General features: G+C 37.5%; 2 protein-coding genes across 2 annotated transcripts in view; both read left to right on the top strand.

Annotated features, from left to right (window-relative positions):
• The window catches only part of LOC140142527 (uncharacterized), a 28,814-nt gene extending 6,063 nt beyond the window's left edge, over positions 1 to 22,751 (top strand). The window contains exons 12-38 of the mRNA XM_072164520.1: positions 316 to 369; positions 1,042 to 1,095; positions 1,660 to 1,767; positions 1,948 to 2,046; positions 2,644 to 2,742; positions 3,406 to 3,459; positions 4,239 to 4,292; positions 4,783 to 4,836; positions 5,604 to 5,657; positions 6,189 to 6,242; positions 6,872 to 6,925; positions 7,314 to 7,421; positions 7,937 to 7,990; positions 8,429 to 8,482; positions 8,923 to 8,976; positions 9,505 to 9,612; positions 11,795 to 11,848; positions 12,492 to 12,545; positions 13,209 to 13,424; positions 13,709 to 13,816; positions 14,534 to 14,641; positions 15,300 to 15,353; positions 20,279 to 20,351; positions 20,747 to 20,818; positions 22,026 to 22,043; positions 22,290 to 22,349; positions 22,639 to 22,751. Coding sequence (XP_072020621.1) covers positions 316 to 369; positions 1,042 to 1,095; positions 1,660 to 1,767; positions 1,948 to 2,046; positions 2,644 to 2,742; positions 3,406 to 3,459; positions 4,239 to 4,292; positions 4,783 to 4,836; positions 5,604 to 5,657; positions 6,189 to 6,242; positions 6,872 to 6,925; positions 7,314 to 7,421; positions 7,937 to 7,990; positions 8,429 to 8,482; positions 8,923 to 8,976; positions 9,505 to 9,612; positions 11,795 to 11,848; positions 12,492 to 12,545; positions 13,209 to 13,424; positions 13,709 to 13,816; positions 14,534 to 14,641; positions 15,300 to 15,353; positions 20,279 to 20,351; positions 20,747 to 20,769 — 1,806 coding nt within the window. The 3' untranslated portion in view covers positions 20,770 to 20,818; positions 22,026 to 22,043; positions 22,290 to 22,349; positions 22,639 to 22,751. The remainder of the gene's footprint in view (positions 1 to 315; positions 370 to 1,041; positions 1,096 to 1,659; positions 1,768 to 1,947; positions 2,047 to 2,643; positions 2,743 to 3,405; positions 3,460 to 4,238; positions 4,293 to 4,782; positions 4,837 to 5,603; positions 5,658 to 6,188; positions 6,243 to 6,871; positions 6,926 to 7,313; positions 7,422 to 7,936; positions 7,991 to 8,428; positions 8,483 to 8,922; positions 8,977 to 9,504; positions 9,613 to 11,794; positions 11,849 to 12,491; positions 12,546 to 13,208; positions 13,425 to 13,708; positions 13,817 to 14,533; positions 14,642 to 15,299; positions 15,354 to 20,278; positions 20,352 to 20,746; positions 20,819 to 22,025; positions 22,044 to 22,289; positions 22,350 to 22,638) is intronic.
• LOC140142174 (collagen alpha-1(II) chain-like) lies at positions 20,769 to 26,429 on the top strand. The gene is made up of 8 exons (XM_072164140.1): positions 20,769 to 20,783; positions 22,026 to 22,043; positions 22,290 to 22,349; positions 22,639 to 22,804; positions 23,554 to 23,657; positions 24,458 to 24,529; positions 25,293 to 25,514; positions 26,283 to 26,429. The coding sequence occupies exons 1-8, from the start codon at positions 20,769 to 20,771 to the stop codon at positions 26,427 to 26,429; spliced, it is 804 nt and encodes a 267-aa protein (XP_072020241.1).
• Positions 26,430 to 26,818: the final 389 nt, after the last annotated feature.

The raw sequence follows: 26,818 nt of genomic DNA, 5'->3' as shown, positions 1-26,818 counted from the left end.
GGATTTTTTTTAAATTGGATCCAAAAATTGTCAAAGGTATTTGCTAACATTGTATTTAATATGACAAGAGATGGAATTTCAACATGTTTATGGTAATACCAACAAATGGTGTAGAGATATCATAAAGAGATCTCAAATCAATGCTGGAAGTGAAATGTAGTTAAGTCAAAAAATGTCTGCAACTTCAATAACTTCTGGTAGTGAGATGGGCTTAAGATGAGTGATGCTTCAGTAAAATAATCAGTGCTAAATCAGTGCTAATTAGTATAACCTGTATTGCTGAATTTGGATAACTTTTGTTTCTTAATTTCTTAGGGACCACTTGGTGCACCAGGAAATGTCGGACCACCAGGAGTCACTGGCGCAGCTGTGAGTAACAATATTTATTCATATTACAGTAAGCTTTGTATGTTTTACGACACCAAAGCTAACAAAAGTGGTATCTTATGATTCTAATTCTATCCTTCAAGAAAGCTTAAAAGTCTATAACCAAAATTTTCTTGATTCCCTAGTTGGAGGGAGTTGCATTGCTCGAACAGTTTGGATATCAGTTTTGAGGCTTAAAAATGTACTAAATATGGGGTATCTTTGCCGTTTGATTCTTGTTTCTTTGAATTTCCATTGGATTTGATACCACCTTTGGGGAATTGACAGCAAAGGACTTGGAAATAAAATAATTCCTCGGTAGTGCATTATGAATTGCCCAATGTGCATGATAGTTAAATATCAACTTGAAATTCCTTGAACACATTATTTTCAGGCATCAATTTGCGTTGAGTATCAGCTGAAATTCCATTGAACACATTAATTATAAATTTTCATTATTATGCATTGATTCGCCTTGGGCACAATTAAACGAGGCCAGAGTGAAAAAATAAAGGCCAAATGTATTATATTGACCCATTAGAGAAATAACAATTAAGTTTGTCACCAACAGGAAATCCAGAAAATAAAATTTCATGAGAAAACATGTTCCGTATCATAACAGAAGATCAAGTTTTTAATTGGCATAATTTTTTGTTTGTTTTGCATTTTATTTAGGGACGAGATGGTAGCCGTGGAAGACCAGGAAATCAAGGAGCAAGAGGACCCGCTGTAAGTAGTTATGAAAATTGCTGAGTTAATTAACAACTGGTCAATTTGTCAATTTCATGAGATATTTGTGCATGAAAGACCGTGTCTATAGCAGGCCAGGGAGTCTCTTGTTATTTTTGCTTTAACTCACTCCACACAAGTGTTGACTGTCAGAATTATACATTTTTATGACCATATTTGGAATCAGAATGAAAAATGCATTAAAAGGAGTACAAACAAGCCTAGTATTGGTTCAGTGCTTCTTGAGATAGCTCTTCACATTTTGAGATGTGGGACCTCTTATGTTGGCTATAGCACACAGAGCATTAATGTGAAAATATCTAATATTAAACTCAGGACCTTATGTTGGCTAGCACACAGAGCATTAAGTAGAGCTGGAGGGAAATGGGGGAGGGGAGGAGAAGAGAAGAGGGGAGGTTGTGAGGGAGAGGGGAAAAGAAAAAATCAGGTTTAATCTGTATCTGTTTGACTGTTACAGGGTAGAGAGGGAAGGAGGAGAGAAGGTGAAAGGGACAGGAAAAGAAAGAAATATAGCTTACTTTTTCCAATCTGTATCTGTTGTAGGGCGAGGAAGGTAAACAAGGTAACCAAGGACCACAAGGACAAACAGGAAGAGCTGGTAGCCGTGGAGAAACAGGAGCAGCAGGTGAAGGTGGACCTCCAGGAGGCATTGTAAGTTACCATGACAACATGATTTCATCTCAAAAATTCACATTACCAATGGAAGACAAAAGATTTATGTCTATACATTGTTACAGTGTGTAACAATATTGTCTCATCAAAATTGATTTTTTTTCTTAAGAAATTTTTGCTAGGCATAAATTAATTTCATTTTTCTTTCTCCAACAACAGGGTCAACCCGGTATGCAAGGTCAAACTGGTGCCCGTGGTCTACGCGGACTCAGAGGCCAACCAGGAGGTGGTGGAGCCCCAGGACTTGAAGGACAAGTTGTAAGTATTGTGTCTTTTTTACGGTAATTCTGCGAATTTGCGTCGGCAAGGCTTGCGTCATTGTGAAATCCACAACATGACGAATGGAAGACTGGGCTGTTCCAATCGAAATCCATGTACCCCCCTATGGAACATGCAACCTTGACCCTCCTGACAGAGGGTGTAGGTTTCAAATGGAGTTTCCCATTTTTAAAGCCAAACGATTGGTGTGGCAGTGGTTTACTGTAATAATGCATGCAAGTTCCTCCAATTTTTTAAGTTGACTGAGAAAATGAAACTCAACACAGAGTTAGTATTTCAGCTGAAGTTGAGCATCATAGCAAAAATGCTCCTTACGAATTTGTTTGGACAACCCGCTCTTGGAGTTGTGGATCTCAAGGGAACAAAACTCATGGAGTGACAGGTCTGAGAGAAAAAAACTCTGCAAGTTGTGTCCAAGTACAAAATGAGTGGCCTAACCAGGAGTAATTCAAGACCATGCCTGCAATAGGCTGGGAAGTACAAAATGGCTTACAAAATATCGATCTGAAAGTTGTTGTGTTTTTAAGGGATAAGAGAGAAAGTCATTCACATAATATTTGTGTTCTACTTTTATAGGGTGAACAAGGTTCACAAGGAGCCATGGGTCTTGCTGGCCCCGCTGGTGATACCGGTCCCGATGGTCCAGAAGGAAGAAGTGGTCAACAAGGTGAAGATGTAAGTATGAGCAGCGTTCGAAATTTTGGTTGTCCGTTCGCCCGGGACAACTAAAAAAGTCGCCGGACAACCAAGAATACTGATTCGGTTGTCCACCGGACAACCATAAATCTGTAGCCTTTGTCACCGTTGTAGGCCTACAGACAACCAAAAACTTGAGACGGACAACCAGAAATTGTAATCTGGTTGTCCGTGGGACAACCATTTATTTTTCCTTAATTCGAACACTGAGTATGAGTATTTTCATCAATAAAAATGTCATTAAACCGGAAACTTTCCTCAGGGCCTAGAAATGAAAGTGGATTACTCCATACACTAGCACTGGTTGGTGATGCATATTAGGAAACTTATCGTATTCTTTTTAAGTTCGTTCGTAGCAAATCAAAATATACAAACCTTTGATAAGTATTGGAATGAGTGGAATAGATTAAAAATGGCAAGGCCATGTGATTACTCAACAGCATTATATTTTCGCAAGCATTAAGATTTCGGGTTGCGGGGAGACCATGTTTCTGCAACTTTTCCTTATGGGCTAAAATCACTTTCACAGCTCAATAGTTAACTGCAAGGGTCATTTTAAGAATGTATATTAATATATTTAAGTCGTAGAACTGTGCATTTGAAGATTGTTTTTAATCCTTGTAATATTTTCTTTATTTACAGGGTGCTAGCGGTCCTAGTGGTGATCGTGGTCCTCAGGGTATCGGAGGTCTACCAGTAAGTTGTCATTTAAACTTTATTGATATTCCAGCACATCGATCACTTGAATTAACTAGTTGTGCACTTGATTGGCTTGTAGGGTAACCAATAACCAAATATCGGCTTTTAATTGCCAGCGAAATTAAATGGTTTTGTTACTATGTATGCAATTAAGTCCTACACCACATAAGCGTGCATCGGAGACACAAGGCGCAAGTGCTGCGTGTATGCCATTCTATATCAAAACCTAATGTTAAGAGTCAATTTTTTTGCCAGTTACAAGCTGAGCAAATGAAGTATAATGCTATCCCAATATATTGAGCCAAAATGACATCATCTCCATGGCAAAGTTCAATAACATCCACATAACAGGCAAAGCTCAATAGTTGACCTCAAGTTGTAGATTATGAGTTTTTGTACCCATTGCTCTCAAAGGTCATTATATGCATGTAGAAGACTTGGGGTAACAGAATTGTGTGCTGACAGATGACCATGTTTGACATTTTGTAATAAAGTCATAGATTGGAATGTTCCATGCCTGTGCCTTCTATGCATACTCCAGTTCAACTGATGCCGGTACTGTGTTAGAGCCTGGCGACATCGCTTATCTGAGCTTACACAGAGCGCTCGACTTGTCAGCACTTGGACGCGAGCTCTCTTTTGTGAACGCATGCGCAATTTGCGTTTTTGTTAGTTCACTAACACACCTCTCACTCGACTTCGACCCAAATAGGCAACATGCCTGCCTTCTCTGGTATGGATAATATAACCATATCGTTTGTTTCTTGCATTTCCAGGGACAACCAGGTACAGTAGGACCAGCTGGTGCTGCAGGAGAATCTGGCGAAAGGGTAAGGGAGTTGTATTTGTTAACCAAATTAGATATACCTACCCTATTGCAGGCATAAGAATATTCAGAGCTTTTGCCTGAATTCAGGCAGTTATCTTGTCCAAATTTACCCATTTCTATTTTTTTTTTTTTTTTTAAAATTCACGCCTTTTCCAGGCAGTTTTCAAAAAAACATATGCATGCCTGCTATTGAAAAACCCTTCCTAGGTGCCTTTACCCACATACTTGCACCAAGCACCTGGAATACATTCCAATCAATGGAATACATTTAATTTGAATGCATGTATTTCAAGGTTCTGAGCAGGTAATGTGGTGCAGGGGTTCTTGAATTAACTTGCGTGTGTCGCACCCCCCTACGTCTCAGAACCAGGTGGATCTGAAAGATGACCATGTATCGAGTTCTTGGTATTTATTATATAACTTAAAAAAGCTTTATACTGCAACTTTTGAATGGATTGTTATTCATTATTAATGTTCTGTTTTGCCCACAGGGAGAGCAAGGTCCAGCTGGACCAGAGGGTACTGATGGAAGACCAGGAGAAAGGGTAAGCAATAGCACCATCTCAAATGGCACAGTTCAATAACTGTTCAATTTAACAGTAATACCTCAAATGTTCACTAAGTTTTGGAGTACAAGTATTAGTACCAAAGACGGGCAAAGGTCATTCTATATGTGTACAAGTTACTGGAAGTTGCAGAACTGTGTCCTGAAAGATTATAATGATTGCGATCTTGGTGATTATATCGAAGGAAACAATTGAAAGAGAGTGCATATTGTTGATTATATCTAAGGGAAAAATTAAACAGGGTGCATATCGTTGTGATCATGGCGTATGGGCAAATAGAATCAATAAACTTAAACACTAGTAAAAAAATCTGTCGCCTGGCCCTATCTTGACGGATTGAAAAATATATAAAGCTTGACCGCTAATTGCACTCGGCGAATCGCTTGAAGCACATCATGTGTTAAATATGGTGCGGTTTATAGTAAACCGTTATTCGTCTCTCTGCAGAATTCTTTATGATACGAGCCTAGTATGAATGAGTCTTGTATGAAAAATAATAAGTTTACAAGCCATTTTGAAATTTCTTGTATTTCACTCGGCGAATCGCTTGAAGCACATTTTGTGTTGGATATGGTGCTGTTTATAGTAAACAGTCATTCGTCTCTCTGCAGAATTCTGTATGATACGAGCCTAGTATAGTATGAATGAGTCTTGTATGAAAAACGATAAGTTGACGAGTCAGTTTGAAATTTCTTGTATTTCTTTTCAAACAATGTTTATTTTTTAACAATTTTTATTACCTGTAGGGAGCAACTGGAGGTGCTGGTCCACCAGGAGCCCAAGGATCACGAGGACAGAATGTGAGTAGACCTGAAATTTTAAAAACTAAAATGTCATGCATTTGTTATATCTTAATTTTATTGCTAAAAACTGATAAGAGAAGACTTGAGTTTGCTATAAAAACAAAAGAATGAGTTTGGTCTGATAGGAGCCCCTTTATTTTATTATCCCCCATGTGTATTGCATGTGAACACTTACAGCAAACCATAAGGACAATTAAGAAGAACTAGAAAAAAATGTTTAGTAGCACTAGAAGACCAACCCAAAAAATCAGTTATCTTGGGTCATTTCTTTTTTTTTTTTCAATCACCTTTTTAGAAGAAACCTTACATTTGGACAGTATCACTCATTTAATTTATTAAATGCATATTTGATTAAAAATATGAAGTATTTCCTTTTAAATTGTGTCCAAAAACACACAATTTTTTTAAATGTAGATCAAAAATTTGTGAGCCCGACCCTCCAAATTTTTGTCTTGGAAGGGCAACCAAACAATTTATTAATTTGTTTTGCCTAATTTAGGAATAATTGCTTGAATGTTTTATTAACAGGGAGATGCTGGTGAACCAGGAAGAACTGGAGTACAAGGACCCGAAGGAGCAAGGGTAAGCAATTGGTTTATTAGTAGTTTTATCTTATTTTGATGGGATAAATGCCTAATACAGTATTAGTTGTGATTGCCTAATACAGTATTGTCGCAGACTCTTCAAAGAAGTTGTGATTGCCTAATACAGTATTGTCGCAGACTCTTCAAAGAAGTTGTGATTGCCTAATACAGTATTGTCACAGACTCTTCAAAGAAGTTATGATTGCCTAATACAGTATTGTCACAGACTCTTCAAGAAAGTTGTGATTGCCTAATACAGTATTGTCGCAGACTCTTCAAAGAAGTTGTGATTGCCTAATACAGTATTGTCGCAGACTCTTCAAAGAAGTTGTGATTGCCTAATAAAGTATTGTCACAGACTCTCCAAAGAAGTTGTGATTGCCTAATAAAGTATTGTCACAGACTCTTCAAAGAAGTTATGATTGCCTAATACAGTATTGTCACAGACTCTTCAAAGAAGTTGCGATTGCCTAATACAGTATTGTCATAGAGTCTCCAAAAGTTGCCTAACTCAAAAATGAATTTTATGTATAGGATTTCATAATTTAGGATTTTAAACTTGAGAAATATTAACTGATTTAGTAAGAGTGTGTGATCGACTTTTCTCAAATTGTTTTCCTTCTTCAGGGTGAGGTTGGTGGTGCAGGCAATGCAGGACAGTCCGGACCTCCAGGTGTCCAGGTAAGTTGTGGAATTAGTTTAGAAGTGCAAACAATTATAAATCTGTAAGAACACCTTTCCTATAAATAAAAGATAACAGTATGGTATAAATTGTCATTCTCAAACAAATCTAATATGCATTCATAATTTTCCAGAAAAAGCACTATGAGTTTGTTACAAGAACAGTGCTCTAAAACTTTTTGTATGTCATGTAGTGGAAATTTTTGCATACACTAAAATAAAAGTTGAACCAATGCAACAAACAAACAAACAAACAAACAAACAAACATACAAGACTGAAGCACAAACAAACATTCTTGTATTAAACTACTCTCATTCTGTAAATGTGTACTCCTACCTGTGTAATGAAGCCAATAAGGAAAGATTGTTTTTTATTCTTGTTCTTTAGGGACCAGGTGGCCCAGTGGGTGCTCAAGGTGAGAAGGGACCTCGTGGTGAACGTGGTGTTGCTGGTGTTGAAGGACCAGAAGGAGGCCGGGGACGTACAGGACCAGTGGTAAGTGATCATGTGATGAGTGTTCATGGATTTTTTAGGGAGCCCCATTTGTGAATGAAATGACTATGAATTGTTGGCCAAAAAAATTGAAATTATATCCTATTCTTAAACCGCTGCAAAAATAATAATTATTTAGATTTTTTTTAACCTTCCAGCATGTTATACTGTATGTATGTATATGGACGTCAATTTCTGGCAGTATGCATACTCATTATCACAATTTGTTTTTTGCCTGGCAGTATGCGAGCGCATCATATTTTGATCAGGGCTCGTGTTTTTAAAACACCTGCCACATCACAATACGGCTATTGAACAGTGTAGTGGTTGTATGCAGTTCACTCAAGCATATCAATATACCAGTCCCTTGCCTTTGTTAATAAACGTTGAGGTAAACTCATCTATATTTTCGTCATTTTTATTTACTTACAATACAAGTGCATAGAAAGAATTCTGGTTAAGCAAATCATTCTGATTATGTTCGATTGCTGATTGATATTTTTCATTCTCGTTGACAGGGTCCAATGGGTGCACGTGGTGGACGTGGTGAAACTGGTGGTGCAGGTCCTAATGTAAGTATGTACGAAATAAGTCAAGGTATCATTGACCTATCCATATTCAAAAATTGGCTTAGATAAAAAAGGGTCATTGATATAACACAAAACCGTAAATATGATACATATTTGCGAGATATCCTTGTGTGGTCATCTGTATACCCTCTCCATGTATCCACAATGCATGGTGTACGATGTCCTTTGTCAATAACGAAGCCAAATAATCTCTTGTCTAGTACATATCAGAAAATGGCTCCCAATACGAACATTTGAGTCTAATAAATAAAAGTAGTAAATAAATAAGGTGTCGGAATGCATGTTTTTTGGAGAAAATGTGGTGTTTTCTGGTGGTTTCTTTTCAAAGTGATATATTTTTTTATTTAAAGCGATTTCTTTTGCAAAGTTTGTTGATTGTACAATACTCATGATATAATGTTGTTGTTTTTGCATTTGTAGGGACAAGACGGTCAATCAGGTCCACCAGGCCCATTGGGTGCAGCAGGAGAAAGAGTAAGTCCATAATATTTCTTTTAAGAACTGTTTTGATTGGTTACAAAGAAGCATATAACATGTATTCAGCCAATCAGAGATGTGGTAAAAATGACCTGAAGGGGCTGAAAGCTCTATTTTGATTGGTTGCCGAAATGATGCTGTCATGTAATTAACCAATGGGAGCTGATAGAAAGCTAGCAATGCCCATTGTTTTAAAAAAGATATGAAATGAATAGATGTTATTTCAAGGCTTATATGTATAAGTACAGCACGATAAAAAGAAAAGCGAGGACGTTTTAAAGATACTTACCAGTTCACAAGATATTCCAACTCTGTAAAATGATTGATTATACAGGGGAAGAATGTGGTTCATCATGTGTTAAACCAACCATATGTCGGCTTTATTTATTTTGATGTTGTAAATAATTATATGCGTATTATTTTTCTTTGACTTGCAGGGAGAAGTTGGTCCAGTTGGTATTGTAGGCCCATCAGGAAACACTGGTCGCCCAGTAAGTTGGATATATTGTTAAATCTCTCTTTATTGAGGGTAACATAATTAAGTTAGCTTGATTTAAATTGTGTTACTTTAAATCACATGATTTGTTAAAAGAAAAATCAATAAATTGATAAATGTAATTTCATTCTTAAATTGACCGTTTTACTTCATTTCTAATGCTGCTTCTACAACTTTTGACTAGTACCTCTATCATTTTATCTATTGCTAAAAATTAATTTTCAAGGTGCAGAAGTCAACGGGTTTTCCCCCAGTTTACTCTAAAATTTTATGTACAAAATATTTTTTTGTAAATACTAGATAGGAGTAGGCATATATGTTCAGCATTCCACTGGTCTATTTTGACTTAATTACGGGGTATAGCAGTAATAGAATAGCAAAAAACTGAAAAAAATTGATTACAATAATTTGGAACATCATGCACTCAGTATGTTATTATTTATCATACATTCCTATTTATATTATTTATATTATTTATTATTAATCTTAAATAATTTTTCTTGATTATTTTTTTTTCTCCCAGGGATCGCGTGGTTCTGGTGGTCCACAGGGTCCTGCAGGTCAACGAGGCCCCGACGGTCTTGCTGGAAAGACTGGATCCAGTGGCGAAGATGGACGCGATGGAAATGATGTAAGTTGCCACACAGGGATTCAAAATGTTAACATTTGTTATTTGATCAACTTAACAAGAGTCACAAGCTTAAAAAGTTGCATTTTCAGAGTCTGTAATGAGCAGCTTGCAATGTCATTACGGCATCTGTTCAGTGGAGTATTTACACTCAGTCAGTCACATGACCGCCCGGTGGGTTGGTCAAGGGACAGCTTATATCTGGCATCCCTGTTGAGTGTGGTTCTTGACATCTTAAGGCTTCTCTGATCTTATGGTTCCATAATCCTCCCTGCCTTTTACATTGTCCAAACTGATGTTCCTTGAACCTAGTGCCAAGGGCTCTAGCTATCTCGCCAACATGCACGGAACTAGTGTCACTTACGCCCAAGACAAAAACAAATCTTTGAATTGCAAACCCCATACACCAGAAGCAGCCAACATGCACGGAACTAGTGTCACTTACGCCCAAGACAAAAACAAATCTTTGAATTGCAAACCCCATACACCAGAAGCAGCCAACATGCACGGAACTAGTGTCACTTGCAGCCAAGACCAAAAAAAAAATCTTTGAATTGCAAACCCCATACACCAGAAGCAGCCAACATGCACGGAACTAGTGTCACTTACAGCCAAGACAAAAACAAATCTTTGATTTGCAAACCCCATACACCAGAAGCAGCCAACATGCACGAAACTAGTGTCACTTACAGCCAAGACCAAAAAAAAATCTTTGAATTGCAAACCCCATACACCAGAAGCAGCCAACATGCACGGAACTAGTGTCACTTACAGCCAAGACAAAAACAAATCTTTGAATTGCAAACCCCATACACCAGAAGCAGCCAACATGCACGAAACTAGTGTCACTTACAGCCAAGACCAAAAAAAAATCTTTGAATTGCAAACCCCATACACCAGAAGCAGCCAACATGCACGGAACTAGTGTCACTTACAGCCAAGACAAAAACAAATCTTTGATTTGCAAACCCCATACACCAGAAGCAGCCAACATGCACCAAACTAGTGTCACTTACAGCCAAGACCAAAAAAAAATCTTTGAATTGCAAACCCCATACACCAGAAGCAGCCAACATGCACGGAACTAGTGTCACTTACAGCCAAGACAAAAACAAATCTTTGAATTGCAAACCCCATACACCAGAAGCAGCCAACATGCACGGAACTAGTGTCACTTACAGCCAAGACAAAAACAAATCTTTGAATTGCAAACCCCATACACCAGAAGCATATATCAAACTTAATCCAGAACCAGAGTCTTCTTTGACTGAACAGTTTCAACAAGATTTTTATTGACTCTATAGACCACTTGACACGTAACGTCATTGCCCGGCAGTATGCGCGGGAATTATGGCAATATCCATTGGAATTTCCTGCAGTGTGCGTACGCATCGTAGTTTGCTCAGGGCACGTGCATTTTAAATCGCCCACCACATTTCATATAGTACAAGCAAGCCATTGAACAGTCTAGCGGTTCGCTCAAGCATATCGATAGACCAGTCCTCCTGCAGTGTGCGTGCGATCGCATAGTTTTGCTCAGGGCACGTGCATTTTAAATCGCCCACCACATTTCATATAGTACAAGAAAGCCATTGAACAGTGTAGCGGTTCGTTCAAGCATATCGATAGACCAGTCCCTCGCCTTTGTTGATAAACAATGATGTCATGTGGTCTATATTTACACAAATTTGTCCTGAAAGCTTGTTATGCTGGTTGAATATTACAATACTGCAATGGGCCATCCCAGTTGAAATCCATAGACCCCCTATGGAAAACATGACCTTAATCTCACACACAGGGAGTGTAAATTTCAAATGGGTTACCTGAATGGGTGATCTATTTGAAATCTACACCCCCTGTGTGGGAGACTAGAGTCATGTCTTCCATAGGGGGTGTATTGATTTAACTTGTATAGCCCATTGCATGTTTTGAGAACTTTTTGAAAATTCTTGTTTCTCGACTTGTTTAAACTTTAGTTTTTGAATCTTCCAGCGCACTATGAGCTTGCACAGGGACACAATTGTGCAAATTTTTTTCATTTGCGACGAGTAACATTGATGCTACTGTTATAAAAGCTTTCTGCTGCTTCAGAAAGATGAATTATCTGCAATTCTGCATTCATTTATATGATCTTAATGACAAGCCTAATTTGGATATAATTGGTTTTTGTTTTTGTTTTTTTCAGGGATCTACTGGTCCTCAGGGTCTTTCTGGTCCTAACGGACCACCTGGTATTGGTGTAAGTATTTCTTATAATCAAAAATAGTAAATTTAAAATCATTTATAACAAAGTTTCAAAGAAAGTTAAAAATAATTAAAATATTTACTGAAACAAAATCAAGTTTGAATCGGTATGGACTACAATGGCCTCATCCCAATGGCATAGTTCAATAACCTCAATTAAACAATCATAGTGCAAAATTTGACCTCAATTTGCAGAGTATGAGTTTATGTACTCACATTTTTAAAGGTCATTCAATGAATGTTCAAATGTATTGGGGTTAAAGAACTGTGCCTTGATAGATGAGTAAGTTGTGGATCGTAGTGTAAAGTCACATTGAATAGTAATTACTGTCGGGAAGGGTTTCTGTCTATTTTAAGCCGAAATAATGAGCTAAAATGAAAGAAACCCCACTGGCTATCTTGGCCAGTCAACATGGAGCTCTATTGCAGATTTAATATCGTAATTACTACATTAATTAAAAATTACTCTGTTGTCTAACAAACGCTACATATTGTTTTGGCTGATTAACATGTGCAAACATTACAAATGCTAAAATATCAGGTTTGAACAAAATAAGACATCTATTGATTAAGTTTTATTAATTAATATCTTGCCGAGTTTAACATTCGTTAATATTTTGTTCCTCTCTCTCCTCTAGGGTGGACCTGGACGTATGGGACCTGCAGGACCTGCTGGTCTCTCCGGAAGAGCTGTAAGTATCACATCCAAAGGCGGGTGGTCTGATTTGAACACATGGGCATAGTTCAAGAATGTGCTGCCCACTTTAAATACCTACATCCCTATGGAAGACATGATCTTAATCTTCCATATGGGATGTGTGAATTTCAAACAGGGTTGCCTGAACAGTTCAGTTGACTCAATTTGAAATCGGCACCCCCTGTGTGGAAGATTCGTGTCATCCATAAGGGGTGTATTGATTAACTGGAATAGCCAACATCAACCAAATATTCTGATTAGATATATTTGCTTTTCATAGCATTTCAGGGGGGGTTGGGCCAAAATCAATCAATTTTGCTCATAATTTGAGTAATTTTGAGTTTTTACTGGGGGGGGGGGCAAGAGTTCTGACGGGGGGGCATTTGCATGTTTAGTCCTGTTCAAATCCATACACACCTATGGAAGACGTGCATTATTATCTCCCACACAGGGGTGTAGATTTTAAATGGAGTTGCCCATTCAGGTAACCCAATTTAAACTCCATACTCCTTGTGTGGAAAGGGCACCTCCATATAAGAGTATGGATTTCAACTGACAGTGATACCACCTCCTGCCTCTCTGGGGTATACCGTCAAGTCGGAAAAAAAATATGAATCTTGTATATGTATCTATAATTAACTTTTTTTCACACCTTCAGGGTGAAGATGGTGCACAAGGACAGAAAGGTCCAACAGGATCTGATGGATCAGCTGGACAAATGGGAGAACAAGGAGGTGCTGGACCACGTGGTGGCTCAGGATCTGATGGCTCTGATGGACAACCAGGACAAGCAGGACCACAAGGATCACAAGGACCTGAAGGAGATACTGGACCTTCAGGACCACAGGGACAATCAGGAATGATGGGACGACCAGTAAGTATTGTCATGTAAAAGTGGGATTTGTGTGATTTCTTACTATGCTAATTCTCACTTGTGTTATTCCCACTCTGTTGTTTCGGGGTAGTTGCTTGAAGTGCAACAATAAACTAACGCAAAACTTTCCACTTGCATAGTACCATATGCTTAAAAGATATGCGGATTTAGAACAAGAAGGCATATAAGTGGTTGCATCTTTCTGATCACATCGGCAAATAAATTTTAATGCTTGATTTATTCCAGCCATATCCTCATGTACTGTTTCTCTTATCTCTTCTCAGGGACCACAAGGAGTACAGGGTGCAGTTGGACAGAGAGGAGGCCGAGGTCGCCCAGGTGTAGCTGGACCTTCTGGACCAGATGGACCCGATGGACCATCAGGACCTGTGGTAAGTACAGAAACATGAACAGGCATGAGAAATTTTCAGGCTTTGTTGTCCAAATTTACGCATTTTTATTTTTTAGCCTGTTTCAGACCTTAATGTTGTGATTCACACACTTTTTCAGGCAGTTTTCAAAAAAAGCCATTCTCCTGCCTGCATTATGGCATCCTTATGTTTGATCATCAACTATAAATGCGCTGGAACAGGCACATGAATTTTCAGGTTTAAACCTGTTGTTGTCCAAATTTTCGTACTTTCTTTAAATTTCAGCCTGTTTTTGGTCATTGTCACCCAATTTCACACACTTTTTAAGGCTTTTTTTAAACACTTCAGGTTTTTTCATGGATAATCATTTCAATGCCTGGCTGGAATGTTTGCAGAAGTAGTTTGAAGATTGATCCTTCTTATAAACAGAAGAAAACAAATTTCAACCGTTCGGAGCTGCAATTTATCATTGTATCGTTTATTTGAGGAGAAATTATATGTCCAATATGTCCAAATTTATATCTTTGTTGTTGTGGTAAGCCTATTGCGTGTGGGGGTGTGTGTGTGTACAATGTGTGGGGATGGAAGGGGGGGTGTGTGAGAGGGTATGGTGCTTGTTCAATTTGTACTCTTTGTGTCGAGGTGTGTGGCAAGAGAAGTAGATGTGGTTGAGTAGCAGATGTGACAATCCAAAATAGCAACAGCATTCATTGTTTTTTTGTCTTCTCTTTTTGCCAGGGACCCGTTGGACCTCAAGGATCAAGAGGTGAAACTGGTAGCCAAGGTTTGCAGGGAGATAAGGGACATGATGCTCCACCAGGACCACCAGGCGCAGTCGGTAAAAAGGTAAGGAAGCTAAATTTTCATCAATTTGCAAGTTTGTTTTTTAAACATTACCAGAACTCCAGACACAAATATGTCTTTAGAAGAAAGTCAAATTACAAAAATTGCATTGCACATCTTGGAAGTAAATTTAATGTAGCAAACTCACAATGTTTTACAGAAAACGTTCAATGTTATTTGCACTGTTGACACAATATTATGCAAAAATGATTACCCAACATATTTTACACTAACGCTTTAAAAACATGTTTATGACCTCAAATGTAAAGAGGGCAGAAACAACAACACTTTTATAAAACATAACCCATAAACGGCAATAAATCAAGCAAGTTTTCGAAGTATATGATTTGTAGAATGAACTTTGGCAAAACATTGAACATTTAGTTGATGAAAATTGATTTTTTTTGGCTGCTTCAACCCACAATACCTAGTCTACTCTTAAAAAGAAATATTATAAACAGGCACAATATCAAATTAATGATGCTTAATCGACAGCCTAATCATACATTATAAAGGAAGAGACTTGCTACCCATCAGCTTAATCATACATACAAGGGAAGAGACCTGTGCATCGTACACCGGAACATAGAAGCTCAAATATTATAAACGGGCATAATATCAAATTATTAACTGCTTTTCTTAAAATTATTCTTTCTTGCAGGGACAGAACGGCAGACCAGGTCCACCTGGAGGTAATGGTCCTCTTGGCCCATCCGTAAGTGGAAATAATATTTTAAGTCAAAATACACAAAATCTTTCCTTAACACTTTAAATTAAATCTTATTTGTTTTTTACATAGCATTCTGTTTGAGCAATTAAAAATCTTTTGGAATGGTATGCATCAAACTCATGTCTTGGCAGGGCTTTCACAAAATGTGGTCATAAAACTTAAAACTGTGGAATACTTAACCGTCTAAATCTAAATTCAAAACACATTTGTTTCCAAAATATTGAGTGTTGTTTGATACATTGTATTGATTGATTCTATTTATCTATTGGTTAAGACACATTTGTTTCCAAAATATTGAGTGTTGTTTGATACATTGTATTGATTGATTGTATTTATCTATTGGTTAAGAGTTACATTATGTACATGATTTTATTGTGGTTGCCAATGTGAAGCATGTTTCCAACTTAAATGACACCCGTCACTTTAGGGATTTGACGAGACAGGCGCCCTGTTCAATTCTAAATCAATCTATTGTTAACTTAAATGAGACCCGTCACGTTAGGGATTTGATGAGACAGGTGCCCTGTTCAATTCTAAATCAATCTATTGTTAACTTAAATGAGACCCGTCCGTTAGGGATTTGATGAGACAGGTGCCCTGTTCAATTCTAAATCAATCTATTGTTAACTTAAATGAGACCCGTCCGTTAGGGATTTGATGAGACAGGTGCCCTGTTCAATTCTAAATCAATCTATTGTTAACTTAAATGAGACCCGTCACGTTAGGGATTTAATGAGACAGGTGCCCTGTTCAATTCTAAATCAATCTATTGTTAACTTAAATGAGACCCGTCACGTTAGGGATTTGATGAGACAGGTGCCCTGTTCAATTCTAAATCAATCTATTGTTAACTTAAATGAGACCCGTCACGTTAGGGATTTGATGAGACAGGTGCCCTGTTCAATTCTAAATCAATCTATTGTTAACTTAAATGAGACCCGTCACGTTAGGGATTTGATGAGACAGGTGCCCTGTTCAATTCTAAATCAATCTATTGTTAACTTAAATGAGACCCGTCACGTTAGGGATTTGATGAGACAGGTGCCCTGTTCAATTCTAAATCAATCTATTGTTAACTTAAATGAGACCCGTCACGTTAGGGATTTGATGAGACAGGTGCCCTGTTCAATTCTAAATCAATCTATTGTTAACTTAAATGAGACCGTCACGTTAGGGATTTAATGAGACAGGTGTCCTGTTCAATTCTAAATCAATCTATTGTTAACTTAAATGAGACCCGTCCGTTAGGTTAGATTTAATGAGACAGGTGCCCTGTTCAATTCTAAATCAATCTATTGTTAACTTAAATGAGACCCGTCACGTTAGGGATTTGATGAGACAGGTGCCCTGTTCAATTCTAAATCAATCTATTGTTAACTTAAATGAGACCCGTCACATTAGGGATTTGATGAGACAGGTGCCCTGTTCAATTCTAAATCAATCTATTGTTAACTTAAATGAGACCCGTCACGTTAGGGATTTGATGAGACAGGAGCCCTGTTCAATTCTAAATCAATCTATTGTTAACTTAAATGAGACCCGTCCGTTAGGGATTTAATGAGACAGGTGCCCTGTTCAATTCTAAATCAATCTATTGTTAACTTAAATGAGACCCGTCACGTTAGGGATTTGATGAGACAGGTGCCCTGTTCAATTCTAAATCAATCTATTGTTAACTTAAATGAGACCCGTCACGTTAGGGATTTGATGAGACAGGAGCCCTGTTCAATTCTAAATCAATCTATTGTTAACTTAAATGAGACCCGTCACGTTAGGGATTTGATGAGACAGGTGCCCTGTTCAATTCTAAATCAATCTATTGTTAACTTAAATGAGACCTGTCACGTTAGGGATTTGATGAGACAGGTGTCCTGTTCAATTCTAAATCAATCTATTGTTAACTTAAATGAGACCGTCACGTTAGGGATTTAATGAGACAGGTGCCCTGTTCAATTCTAAATCAATCTATTGTTAACTTAAATGAGACCCGTCACGTTAGGGATTTGATGAGACAGGAGCCCTGTTCAATTCTAAATCAATCTATTGTTAACTTAAATGAGACCCGTCACGTTAGGGATTTGATGAGACAGGTGCCCTGTTCAATTCTAAATCAATCTATTGTTAACTTAAATGAGACCTGTCACGTTAGGGATTTGATGAGACAGGTGTCCTGTTCAATTCTAAATCAATCTATTGTTAACTTAAATGAGACCCGTCACGTTAGGGATTTGATGAGACAGGTGCCCTGTTCAATTCTAAATCAATCTATTGTTAACTTAAATGAGACCCGTCACGTTAGGGATTTGATGAGACAGGTGCCCTGTTCAATTCTAAATCAATCTATTGTTAACTTAAATGAGACCCGTCACGTTAGGGATTTGATGAGACAGGTGTCCTGTTCAATTCTAAATCAATCTATTGTTAACTTAAATGAGACCTGTCACGTTAGGGATTTGATGAGACAGGTGTCCTGTTCAATTCTAAATCAATCTATTGTTAACTTAAATGAGACCCGTCACATTAGGGATTTGATGAGATAGGTGCCCTGTTCAATTCTAAATCAATCTATTGTTAACTTAAATGAGACCGTCACGTTAGGGATTTAATGAGACAGGTGCCCTGTTCAATTCTAAATCAATCTATTGTTAACTTAAATGAGACCCGTCACGTTAGGGATTTGATGAGACAGGTGCCCTGTTCAATTCTAAATCAATCTATTGTTAACTTAAATGAGACCCGTCACGTTAGGGATTTGATGAGACAGGTGCCCTGTTCAATTCTAAATCAATCTATTGTTAACTTAAATGAGACCGTCACGTTAGGGATTTGATGAGACAGGTGCCCTGTTCAATTCTAAATCAATCTATTGTTAACTTAAATGAGACCCGTCACGTTAGGGATTTGATGAGACAGGTGCCCTGTTCAATTCTAAATCAATCTATTGTTAACTTAAATGAGACCCGTCACGTTAGGGATTTGATGAGATAGGTGCCCTGTTCAATTCTAAATCAATCTATTGTTAACTTAAATGAGACCCGTCACGTTAGGGATTTAATGAGACAGGTGCCCTGTTCAATTCTAAATCAATCTATTGTTAACTTAAATGAGACCCGTCACGTTAGGGATTTAATGAGACAGGTGCCCTGTTCAATTCTAAATCAATCTATTGTTAACTTAAATGAGACCGTCACGTTAGGGATTTAATGAGACAGGTGCCCTGTTCAATTCTAAATCAATCTATTGTTAACTTAAATGAGACCCGTCCACGTTAGGGATTTGATGAGACAGGTGCCCTGTTCAATTCTAAATCAATCTATTGTTAACTTAAATGAGACCCGTCACGTTAGGGATTTGATGAGACAGGTGCCCTGTTCAATTCTAAATCAATCTATTGTTAACTTAAATGAGACCCGTCACGTTAGGGATTTGATGAGACAGGTGTCCTGTTCAATTCTAAATCAATCTATTGTTAACTTAAATGAGACACGTCACGTTAGGGATTTGATGAGACAGGTGCCCTGTTCAATTCTAAATCAATCTATTGTTAACTTAAATGAGACCGTCACGTTAGGGATTTGATGAGACAGGTGCCCTGATCAATTCTAAATCAATCTATTGTTAACTTAAATGAGACCCGTCACGTTAGGGATTTGATGAGACAGGTGCCCTGATCAATTCTAAATCAATCTATTGTTAACTTAAATGAGACCCGTCCGTTAGGGATTTGATGAGACAGGTGCCCTGTTCAATTCTAAATCAATCTATTGTTAACTTAAATGAGACCCGTCACGTTAGGGATTTGATGAGATAGGTGCCCTGTTCAATTCTAAATCAATCTATTGTTAACTTAAATGAGACCCGTCACGTTAGGGATTTGATGAGACAGGTGCCCTGTTCAATTCTAAATCAATCTATTGTTAACTTAAATGAGACCCGTCACGTTAGGGATTTGATGAGATAGGTGCCCTGTTCAATTCTAAATCAATCTATTGTTAACTTAAATGAGACCCGTCACGTTAGGGATTTGATGAGACAGGTGCCCTGTTCAATTCTAAATCAATCTATTGTTAACTTAAATGAGACCCGTCAAGTTAGGGATTTGATGAGACAGGTGCCCTGTTCAATTCTAAATCAATCTATTGTTAACTTAAATGAGACCCGTCACGTTAGGGATTTGATGAGACAGGTGCCCTGTTCAATTCTAAATCAATCTATTGTTAACTTAAATGAGACCCGTCACGTTAGGGATTTGATGAGACAGGTGCCCTGTTCAATTCTAAATCAATCTATTGTTAACTTAAATGAGACCCGTCATGTTAGGGATTTGATGAGATAGGTGCCCTGTTCAATTCTAAATCAATCTATTGTTAACTTAAATGAGACCCGTCACGTTAGGGATTTGATGAGACAGGTGCCCTGTTCAATTCTAAATCAATCTATTGTTAACTTAAATGAGACCCGTCACGTTAGGGATTTGATGAGATAGGTGCCCTGTTCAATTCTTAATCAATCTATTGTTAACTTAAATGAGACCCGTCACGTTAGGGATTTAATGAGACAGGTGCCCTGTTCAATTCTAAGCAAAGTAATGCTGTATTGATTTCAGATTTATTTGCTCTTTTGCATTCACACGTGCACAAACCACCTCTGACAGTGAATGAAATTTGTCCAGCATGACATCACTAGGTGTCACCGTAGCTGGAACATATAATAGTCATTGATTTCTAAGCCATGAAAAACCGCTACTAGTATAGAAATACTGCTTCTTATGGTGCGTTATGTCATCATATAAGGCATAAGTAATGGTGCCGAGATAGAATTACGCTGTTAAAACAAATAGTTCTTGCTGTCAGCAAATGCGAGTCTACATTATTCGTATTAACCCATAATGTTTTTGTTGATTTGTATAGGGTCCTGATGGAGATAATGGCCGTACAGGTGGCCCAGGAGGCCGTGGTCCACGTGGTTTAAGCTGGTACAGGGTAAGAAATAATGAGCTAGATATTTCAATAACATCAATTAAACTGTAGAATTATTTATTTTTTTATTTTTTTTAATTAGAATTTTTATTATTATTAATCTAATGACGCTTGTGATCAGTGTACAGACTCGTCAACAGACTGGCAAGTAAAGAAAATGTGGGATTTCGAGGAAAAAGGTCAATCATTAATAGAAGTAATAACAGAGTCCCGGAAGTGACTCCTTTCTTGTTGCTGGAAATATATATCTGGAGCTTGCATTTGTATCAAAACTGGTGTGTCATTTTTACGACAGATCAGTGCTTTCAGAGTAGCACAGTTTGGGACTAGCGATGTTTGGAAGTAATTATTCCAGTTTGCCAGTAGATAACGTTTTGTTGTCTCATCTCTCCTTGACAGGGTCAACGTGGTCAACGTGGTAATGCAGGTCCAGAAGGTAATCCAGGACCACCAGGAAGACCAGGTCCACCAGTAAGTTAACTTTTCCACACATTCCCATATATCTGCTAAAATGATTGAACAAAGGAGTATTGTGTAAGACATATGTGACATGTCACGGCGAATGAGCCGTAAATTCCTCCCCCGGTCAAAATTGTTTTATTTTGTGTTTAGAAAATATACATCATAAGCTTTAAAATGGTATATTATTTGACTTCAAACGATATCCAGTAGCGGGGTTATGGTTTGTTGAACTTTGCTCCTTCAACAAAATGGTAGCTTTTTCCTTTCTATGTGTGTCTCTTTTTCCACATTGCTTGCAATATATATCAAACAGTCATAATTGGCGGTCATATCAAATCATCCCCAAGTCAACGAGGTTCAAGAAAGTTCTCTCCTTGTTAATTGTTGGTTATACATACCTATACAAAATACAATGCCTGGTAACCCACCACTTGAACAGGATTTAGCCAAAGCAAACAAAGACCAGAGCTATTAAAAACTCCATTGCCATCTAAGGTAGAAGCTTATTATCCTCTTCAATAATAGAATTATTGATTGGTGTTTGACTATCAAAATGAGATAGATGCCGATGAATACGACCTGCATGCATATTTTACACTGTAACTCAGAATACAATTTAGGGGCTGTACGGTCACATATTATCGCAAATAGTTATTTTCACTGTTGTGAGGTTTGCTAACACATTTGCTATGATTTCACATAGATTTGTCATGATTTCAAAGTTGTAGCTTTCATAGTAGTTACGCTTAGTATAAGCTTCATTATTGTGCACATTCATGGGGTGTTCATCAATTCGAGGGCCTATTTCTAATCTGGAAATAGGCAAAATTAAAACTACTGCCAAAATTTCAGCTTATACAAGCAAAGGATGGTAGGGGAAGTAGCATAGCCAGGATATTTTTTCAGGGATTGGGAGGGCAGCAAGTGGGGGTGGAATATGAATACAAAAAAGTCAAAAAATGATCAAAAAGACCTGTAAATCCAAATAATTTTCAGTGGCCCCATCCTTGCCCTGCACCTCTTCCCAAGTAGAAAGTTAGCCCAGTCAGGGAAATGGTTATATATTACAGTAAGGCATGGTGAGAATTAGTGTGGAAAGATGTACTGCAAATAAGGACTGATCACCATATGACGAGGACTGTTTCACATTTTTGTCAATGTGTGCTGAACTATTCATTTTACACTGACAATTTCTTTTGTTTTCTTTCTTTCACAGGGCCCAGTTGACTATTCGGTAAGTAGCTTGAAAATTATATTAATTTTAACATTATGTTAAATAAATTAATTGTAAATTGGCTTTTTTTTTAAATGATCAATTATGAAGTTGAACTTGAATTAATAGCACATACTTACATTTTTATACCTCCGCCGGAGGTATTATTCTGAATTGTAATATTTTTGCTTCTTTGTTTTATTTTTTCCTTAATTTGAATGGATGCCAAATGATTAAATTCGATTTTCACAATTTATTTTCTCACAGTACCCACAATACCAGTCACAACCAAGCACAGGCAAAGGACCAGATCCATACAGCTACACCGTAAGTTTCTTGCTTAAAACATAAATAAGGATATACGCTGGGTGTTTTGGAATTGCTGAAGAGGGAGCCTGTTTGTTAAGTTGAAGAACTGATTACAGAGAGAGAGAGAGAGCAAGCAAAAACAAATGCCTTAAAACTTGTCAATTGCATTTTGTTTGTTGCCAACAAATATATAGCCGAGAAACTGGCGAGAAATCACAGACGTGAGATTAACGAAGTAACTTAGAATATTATGTGATACTTGAGGCCACAGTTAACCTTTTCATCTTTTGTTGTCTTCTGAATACAGTACAGAGATATGCCAGATAATGAAGAGGTTGAAGATGGAAGACTTCGTGCTACATTCACTGCTCTTCACTTTGAGCTCATCAAGATGTTGGCCCCACAAGGTACAGAAGACAACCCAGCAAGAACATGCAGGGATATCTTCAGATGCCATCCACAAAAAGAAAGCGGTAAGACACTAGAAGCTATTATGATGTGTGTTGTTGAAGCCATAATGTAATGTACGATTTCAGATAAATTTAAAATTTGTATATTCTTTACCACAAATAATGAACTAAATTAATAAATTGGTAACAACAAATATTACTAATATCCCAAAATATCCGGTTTAAAAAAAATTGTACATAATTCATTAAAAAAGATTAACATGACTCGTCAGTGCGAAGGTTGAACCTATCATCAAGGTTTGATGAATAAACGACGTTGATACAACGCTAAAAACCACAGATCCTAGGGTGCCAACAGGCACTGGCATACCTTGCCACGGGGGGTTTACCAAGGCGATGCGTCGTCATGCATGGTCATGGCGATGCGTTGTTGTTTGTGAAGGCCTGATATTATTTTGTCTTAATTGCATGAAGCTTCAGTTCAAATTTTAAGATTTTCAGCGGCCCTTTGTCTGCTGTTTTTCTGGGAAACGCATTTCCAATCACTGTGGACCACAATGGTCTCATCCCATTGGCATAGTTCAATAACCTCAATTGAACAATCATAGTGCAAAATTTTACCTCAAGGTTGCAGAGTTTTTGTATTCAAATTTTAGAACTGTGCCCTGATAGATGAGCATGTTGTGGATCGTAGTGAATGCCAGGGTAAATGGTACTAGCGTACCACAAATTGTGTATCTTTATTTTCACATCATTTTCTATTTCTTTTCACATCATTTTCTAATCACTCTATATTCTCATTTTGTTTGCAGGCATGTATTGGATTGATCCCAATGAAGGATCACCAGATGATAAATTCCAGGTTTACTGTAACAAGAAGACCCTGGAGTCCTGTATTGAGGCTAGCCCAGATACTGTAAGTAGCAAGCACTTTGTAGGTTGTCATATCTCAAAAGGCTGCCTTGTGTGATTCTTATTATAATAGCTTTGTTTTTTTCTTATTATTGTTATCTTATTGTGTTGAGATAATAAGATAACAATAATAAGAAAAAAACAATCACAAAAGGCAGCCTTTTGATATACGACAGTATTTGAAGTAATATGACAGTATTTGAAGTAGACAATGACTTTTCTGGTGCATCTTCAGGTTAATTATCACAGGCCTTTTTGGTAATTTTGATATTGATAATAAATATTGCTATGGAATATATCAAATTTTGACTTCGATTGAGGGGGGGGGGCATGTGCCTGTATTATGCTACACTACTGCAATCTGCATAAAGCTTTAGTTCGCTTGGGGAACATGTCACATGTGCCTGTATGACACTACACCACTGCAGTTAGGAACTGTCCTCTGATCAGGTAACAGTGGACTTGCAGATAACATTTTGCTTTGCATTGAGCTTGGAACAACTATCTTGACTTAATTTATTTTTTTGACAGGCACCCTTCCATGTCATGACAAATTGGTGGCTGATTGAGGGAGGGGGTGTCAGCCCCCTGCCAATATGCTAAATCTGCCGTACTCAATGATTTAAGCAAACTATTTGATGATTGTTCAAATCCATGATCTTCTCCTGTAAACTTGCTCCACGGATTTGTAACTTCAGTGACCAACTACCAAGTCTGTTTGAGATGTTAATGTGAACCTTACACTTTGTTTTTGCTATTAATTGAGTGGATCATAATTATTTGTGCATTCTTTTTTAATTACAGGCTCAAAATGGCACATGGTACACAGGTGAGCCAGGACACAGGCTATTCAGCGACATGGATGATGGCTTTGAGGTATGACAAGATTCTGGTTACATAATGTTTATGAACAAAAAAAATCATGCAGATTAATTCAGTTGGCAAATATATTGTCAAAATTTATATCTTCCTCCGGCTACATAAATGTTTTTTTACAATAAAAATCATGCAGATTAATGAAGTTTTGCTTATTGTCAAATTTGCATACAGTTTTGGTAAACCAGAATGAAATTACAATACAGTGTAGTATGGAGCGGTGTAATACACCTAACATGCATATGAACTTACAAACGTAGAATTGGAATCGACAGGAATTTGGAGAATAAGCTTTTTTCGTTGATATCTGCTGACAAATGTCTGCAGATGCTAAAATCACAAAATAGCTTTATATATAGAGAAGGAATATTTTATACATAACCAATAAGCCCAATCGGCATTGGAAGTTTGCAATGCATTGTGGGACAGTTTTAGGACACTTTGTCCTTTGACCTATCGGGAAAATTGCTGTAATTATTAATAATTTATTTATTATTGTCATAATGTTATCATTAAAAATATTTAAATAATTAATTCATTTAATAATAATGTTTTTTAAGTTTTTTTTATTCTAGTAACACGTTTTAAATTATATTTTATACGCACAAAACCCGAATTTTTATGAATTTTCCAGATAGGTCAAAGGGCAAAGTGTCCTAAAAAAACCGGAAGTTACAATAGCGATTTGGCTTATTAATATCACAATTGATATGCAATCTGACATGAGGCTGACATTCTATTTTGCTGCCTTGTATTTACACAGTTCACATACCCAGTAAACACAATTCAGCTGACATTCCTGAGATTGTTGACAAACCAAGCCAGACAGACAGTCACATATCACTGCAAGAATTCAGTTGCAGCTTATGACGCAGAGGCCCGCAACATGGATATGGCAATGAGACTCATCACAACCACCGAGGCAGAACTCTCAGCAGATGGAAAGAGCACTTTCCGATATGATATTATAAAAGATGGCTGCCAGGTGAGTCCATTAACTATGGCCACAATGGTCTCATCCTAATGGCATAGTTCAATAAACTCTATTCAACACTGGTAGTGCAAAATTTGACCTCGCATTGTAGAGAATGAGTTTTTGTACCCAAATTTTCAAAGGTCATTCAATGAATGTACAGATGTATTGGAGTTTAAGAACTGTGCCCTTGATAGATGAGCATGTTGTTGATCCTAGTGATTAATATATTATTGAATTGACAAAGGGCAAAACTGGGAAAAATGTGAGTCCAATTATTTGTTTAGCCCTAACGCCGCAGTTGGTGGGGGGAGGAAGGAATAAAGAAGAGAAAATTGTTTTTGTTGGGTTGCCAGACACATTCATAGGCCTATCTTGCCATGGGGGTCTACCTTGGCTGGTTATGCTGTCCGTGGCCATGTGCCTGTTCACATGATCATGCAATCACATGCGGGATATCTGCATTTGCATCTGCTTCAAGTCTCGGCTTCATGTGTACTACCTGATTTATTGAGCCAATCAGCAACATAAGAAAGGTGGTAGGGCTGAAGGGGATACTCAAAAACGGCATTCAATTACTCAAATAAATATTTTGCTCAATTAAACAATTAGAACGGTTTACAGAAAGGCAGTAGGGGGTTTTAATTTGCTGCACTTGAATCTTGGAAATATTTTAAGGATAAACATTGCCATTTTCTTGCAGTTTGAATTTATTACTCTTGTATGATCATAGTTGTTCTGTTTTTTTAATTGCTTCAAATCTTTCTTTCTCTTTTGCAGAGACGTACCGGCAACTGGGAAAAGACCGTTCTGGAATACAAGACAAAGAAGAATACACGCCTTCCAATTGTAAATGTAGCACCAGCAGATATCGGTGGTGCCGACCAAGAATTTGGCTTAGAGATTGGTCCCGTGTGCTTCTCATAAACCAAATGCCCCCTTTTTCTCCAATAACCTTTGCAATACTATCTTGATAGACTCCTCACAGTCTTAAAAATGTTTTCAAGCCTATAATAACCCAGGTAGCATACATAAAAAGAAGCATGTTTCATAGGGAAGAAAACCCCAATGCATAAGGATTAGTCTGCAAGTGAAATCATTAGCCTGTGTAGGAGTCTATGATTCGGGTATTGTATGCTTTTTGATACTGGATTTAGGACAAAAATTTGTGTGCACAAACTAAGTGTTTTTTAATTGTCAAAAAAAGTGCCTATTTTTAAACAAATGTTAAACTATTTTAAGCCTTAATAATATTATTATGAATAGGGTGTGACATTCTTGTGTTGACCTGCTGATCTGGTGCTAGAGAGCTCGGA

Source organism: Amphiura filiformis, chromosome 20 (assembly GCF_039555335.1).
Source record: "Amphiura filiformis chromosome 20, Afil_fr2py, whole genome shotgun sequence".
NCBI lineage: Eukaryota > Metazoa > Echinodermata > Ophiuroidea > Amphilepidida > Amphiuridae > Amphiura > Amphiura filiformis.
Note: the sequence above shows the minus strand (reverse complement) of the source record. Positions and strands in the feature narration are given on the sequence as shown.

Coding starts and splice junctions, on each gene's coding strand:
- LOC140142174 (XM_072164140.1), top strand. Junction 22,350..22,638: donor CAGATCCATACAGCTACACC/GTAAGTTTCTTG, acceptor TTCTGAATACAG/TACAGAGATATGCCAGATAA. Junction 22,805..23,553: donor CCATCCACAAAAAGAAAGCG/GTAAGACACTAG, acceptor TTTTGTTTGCAG/GCATGTATTGGATTGATCCC.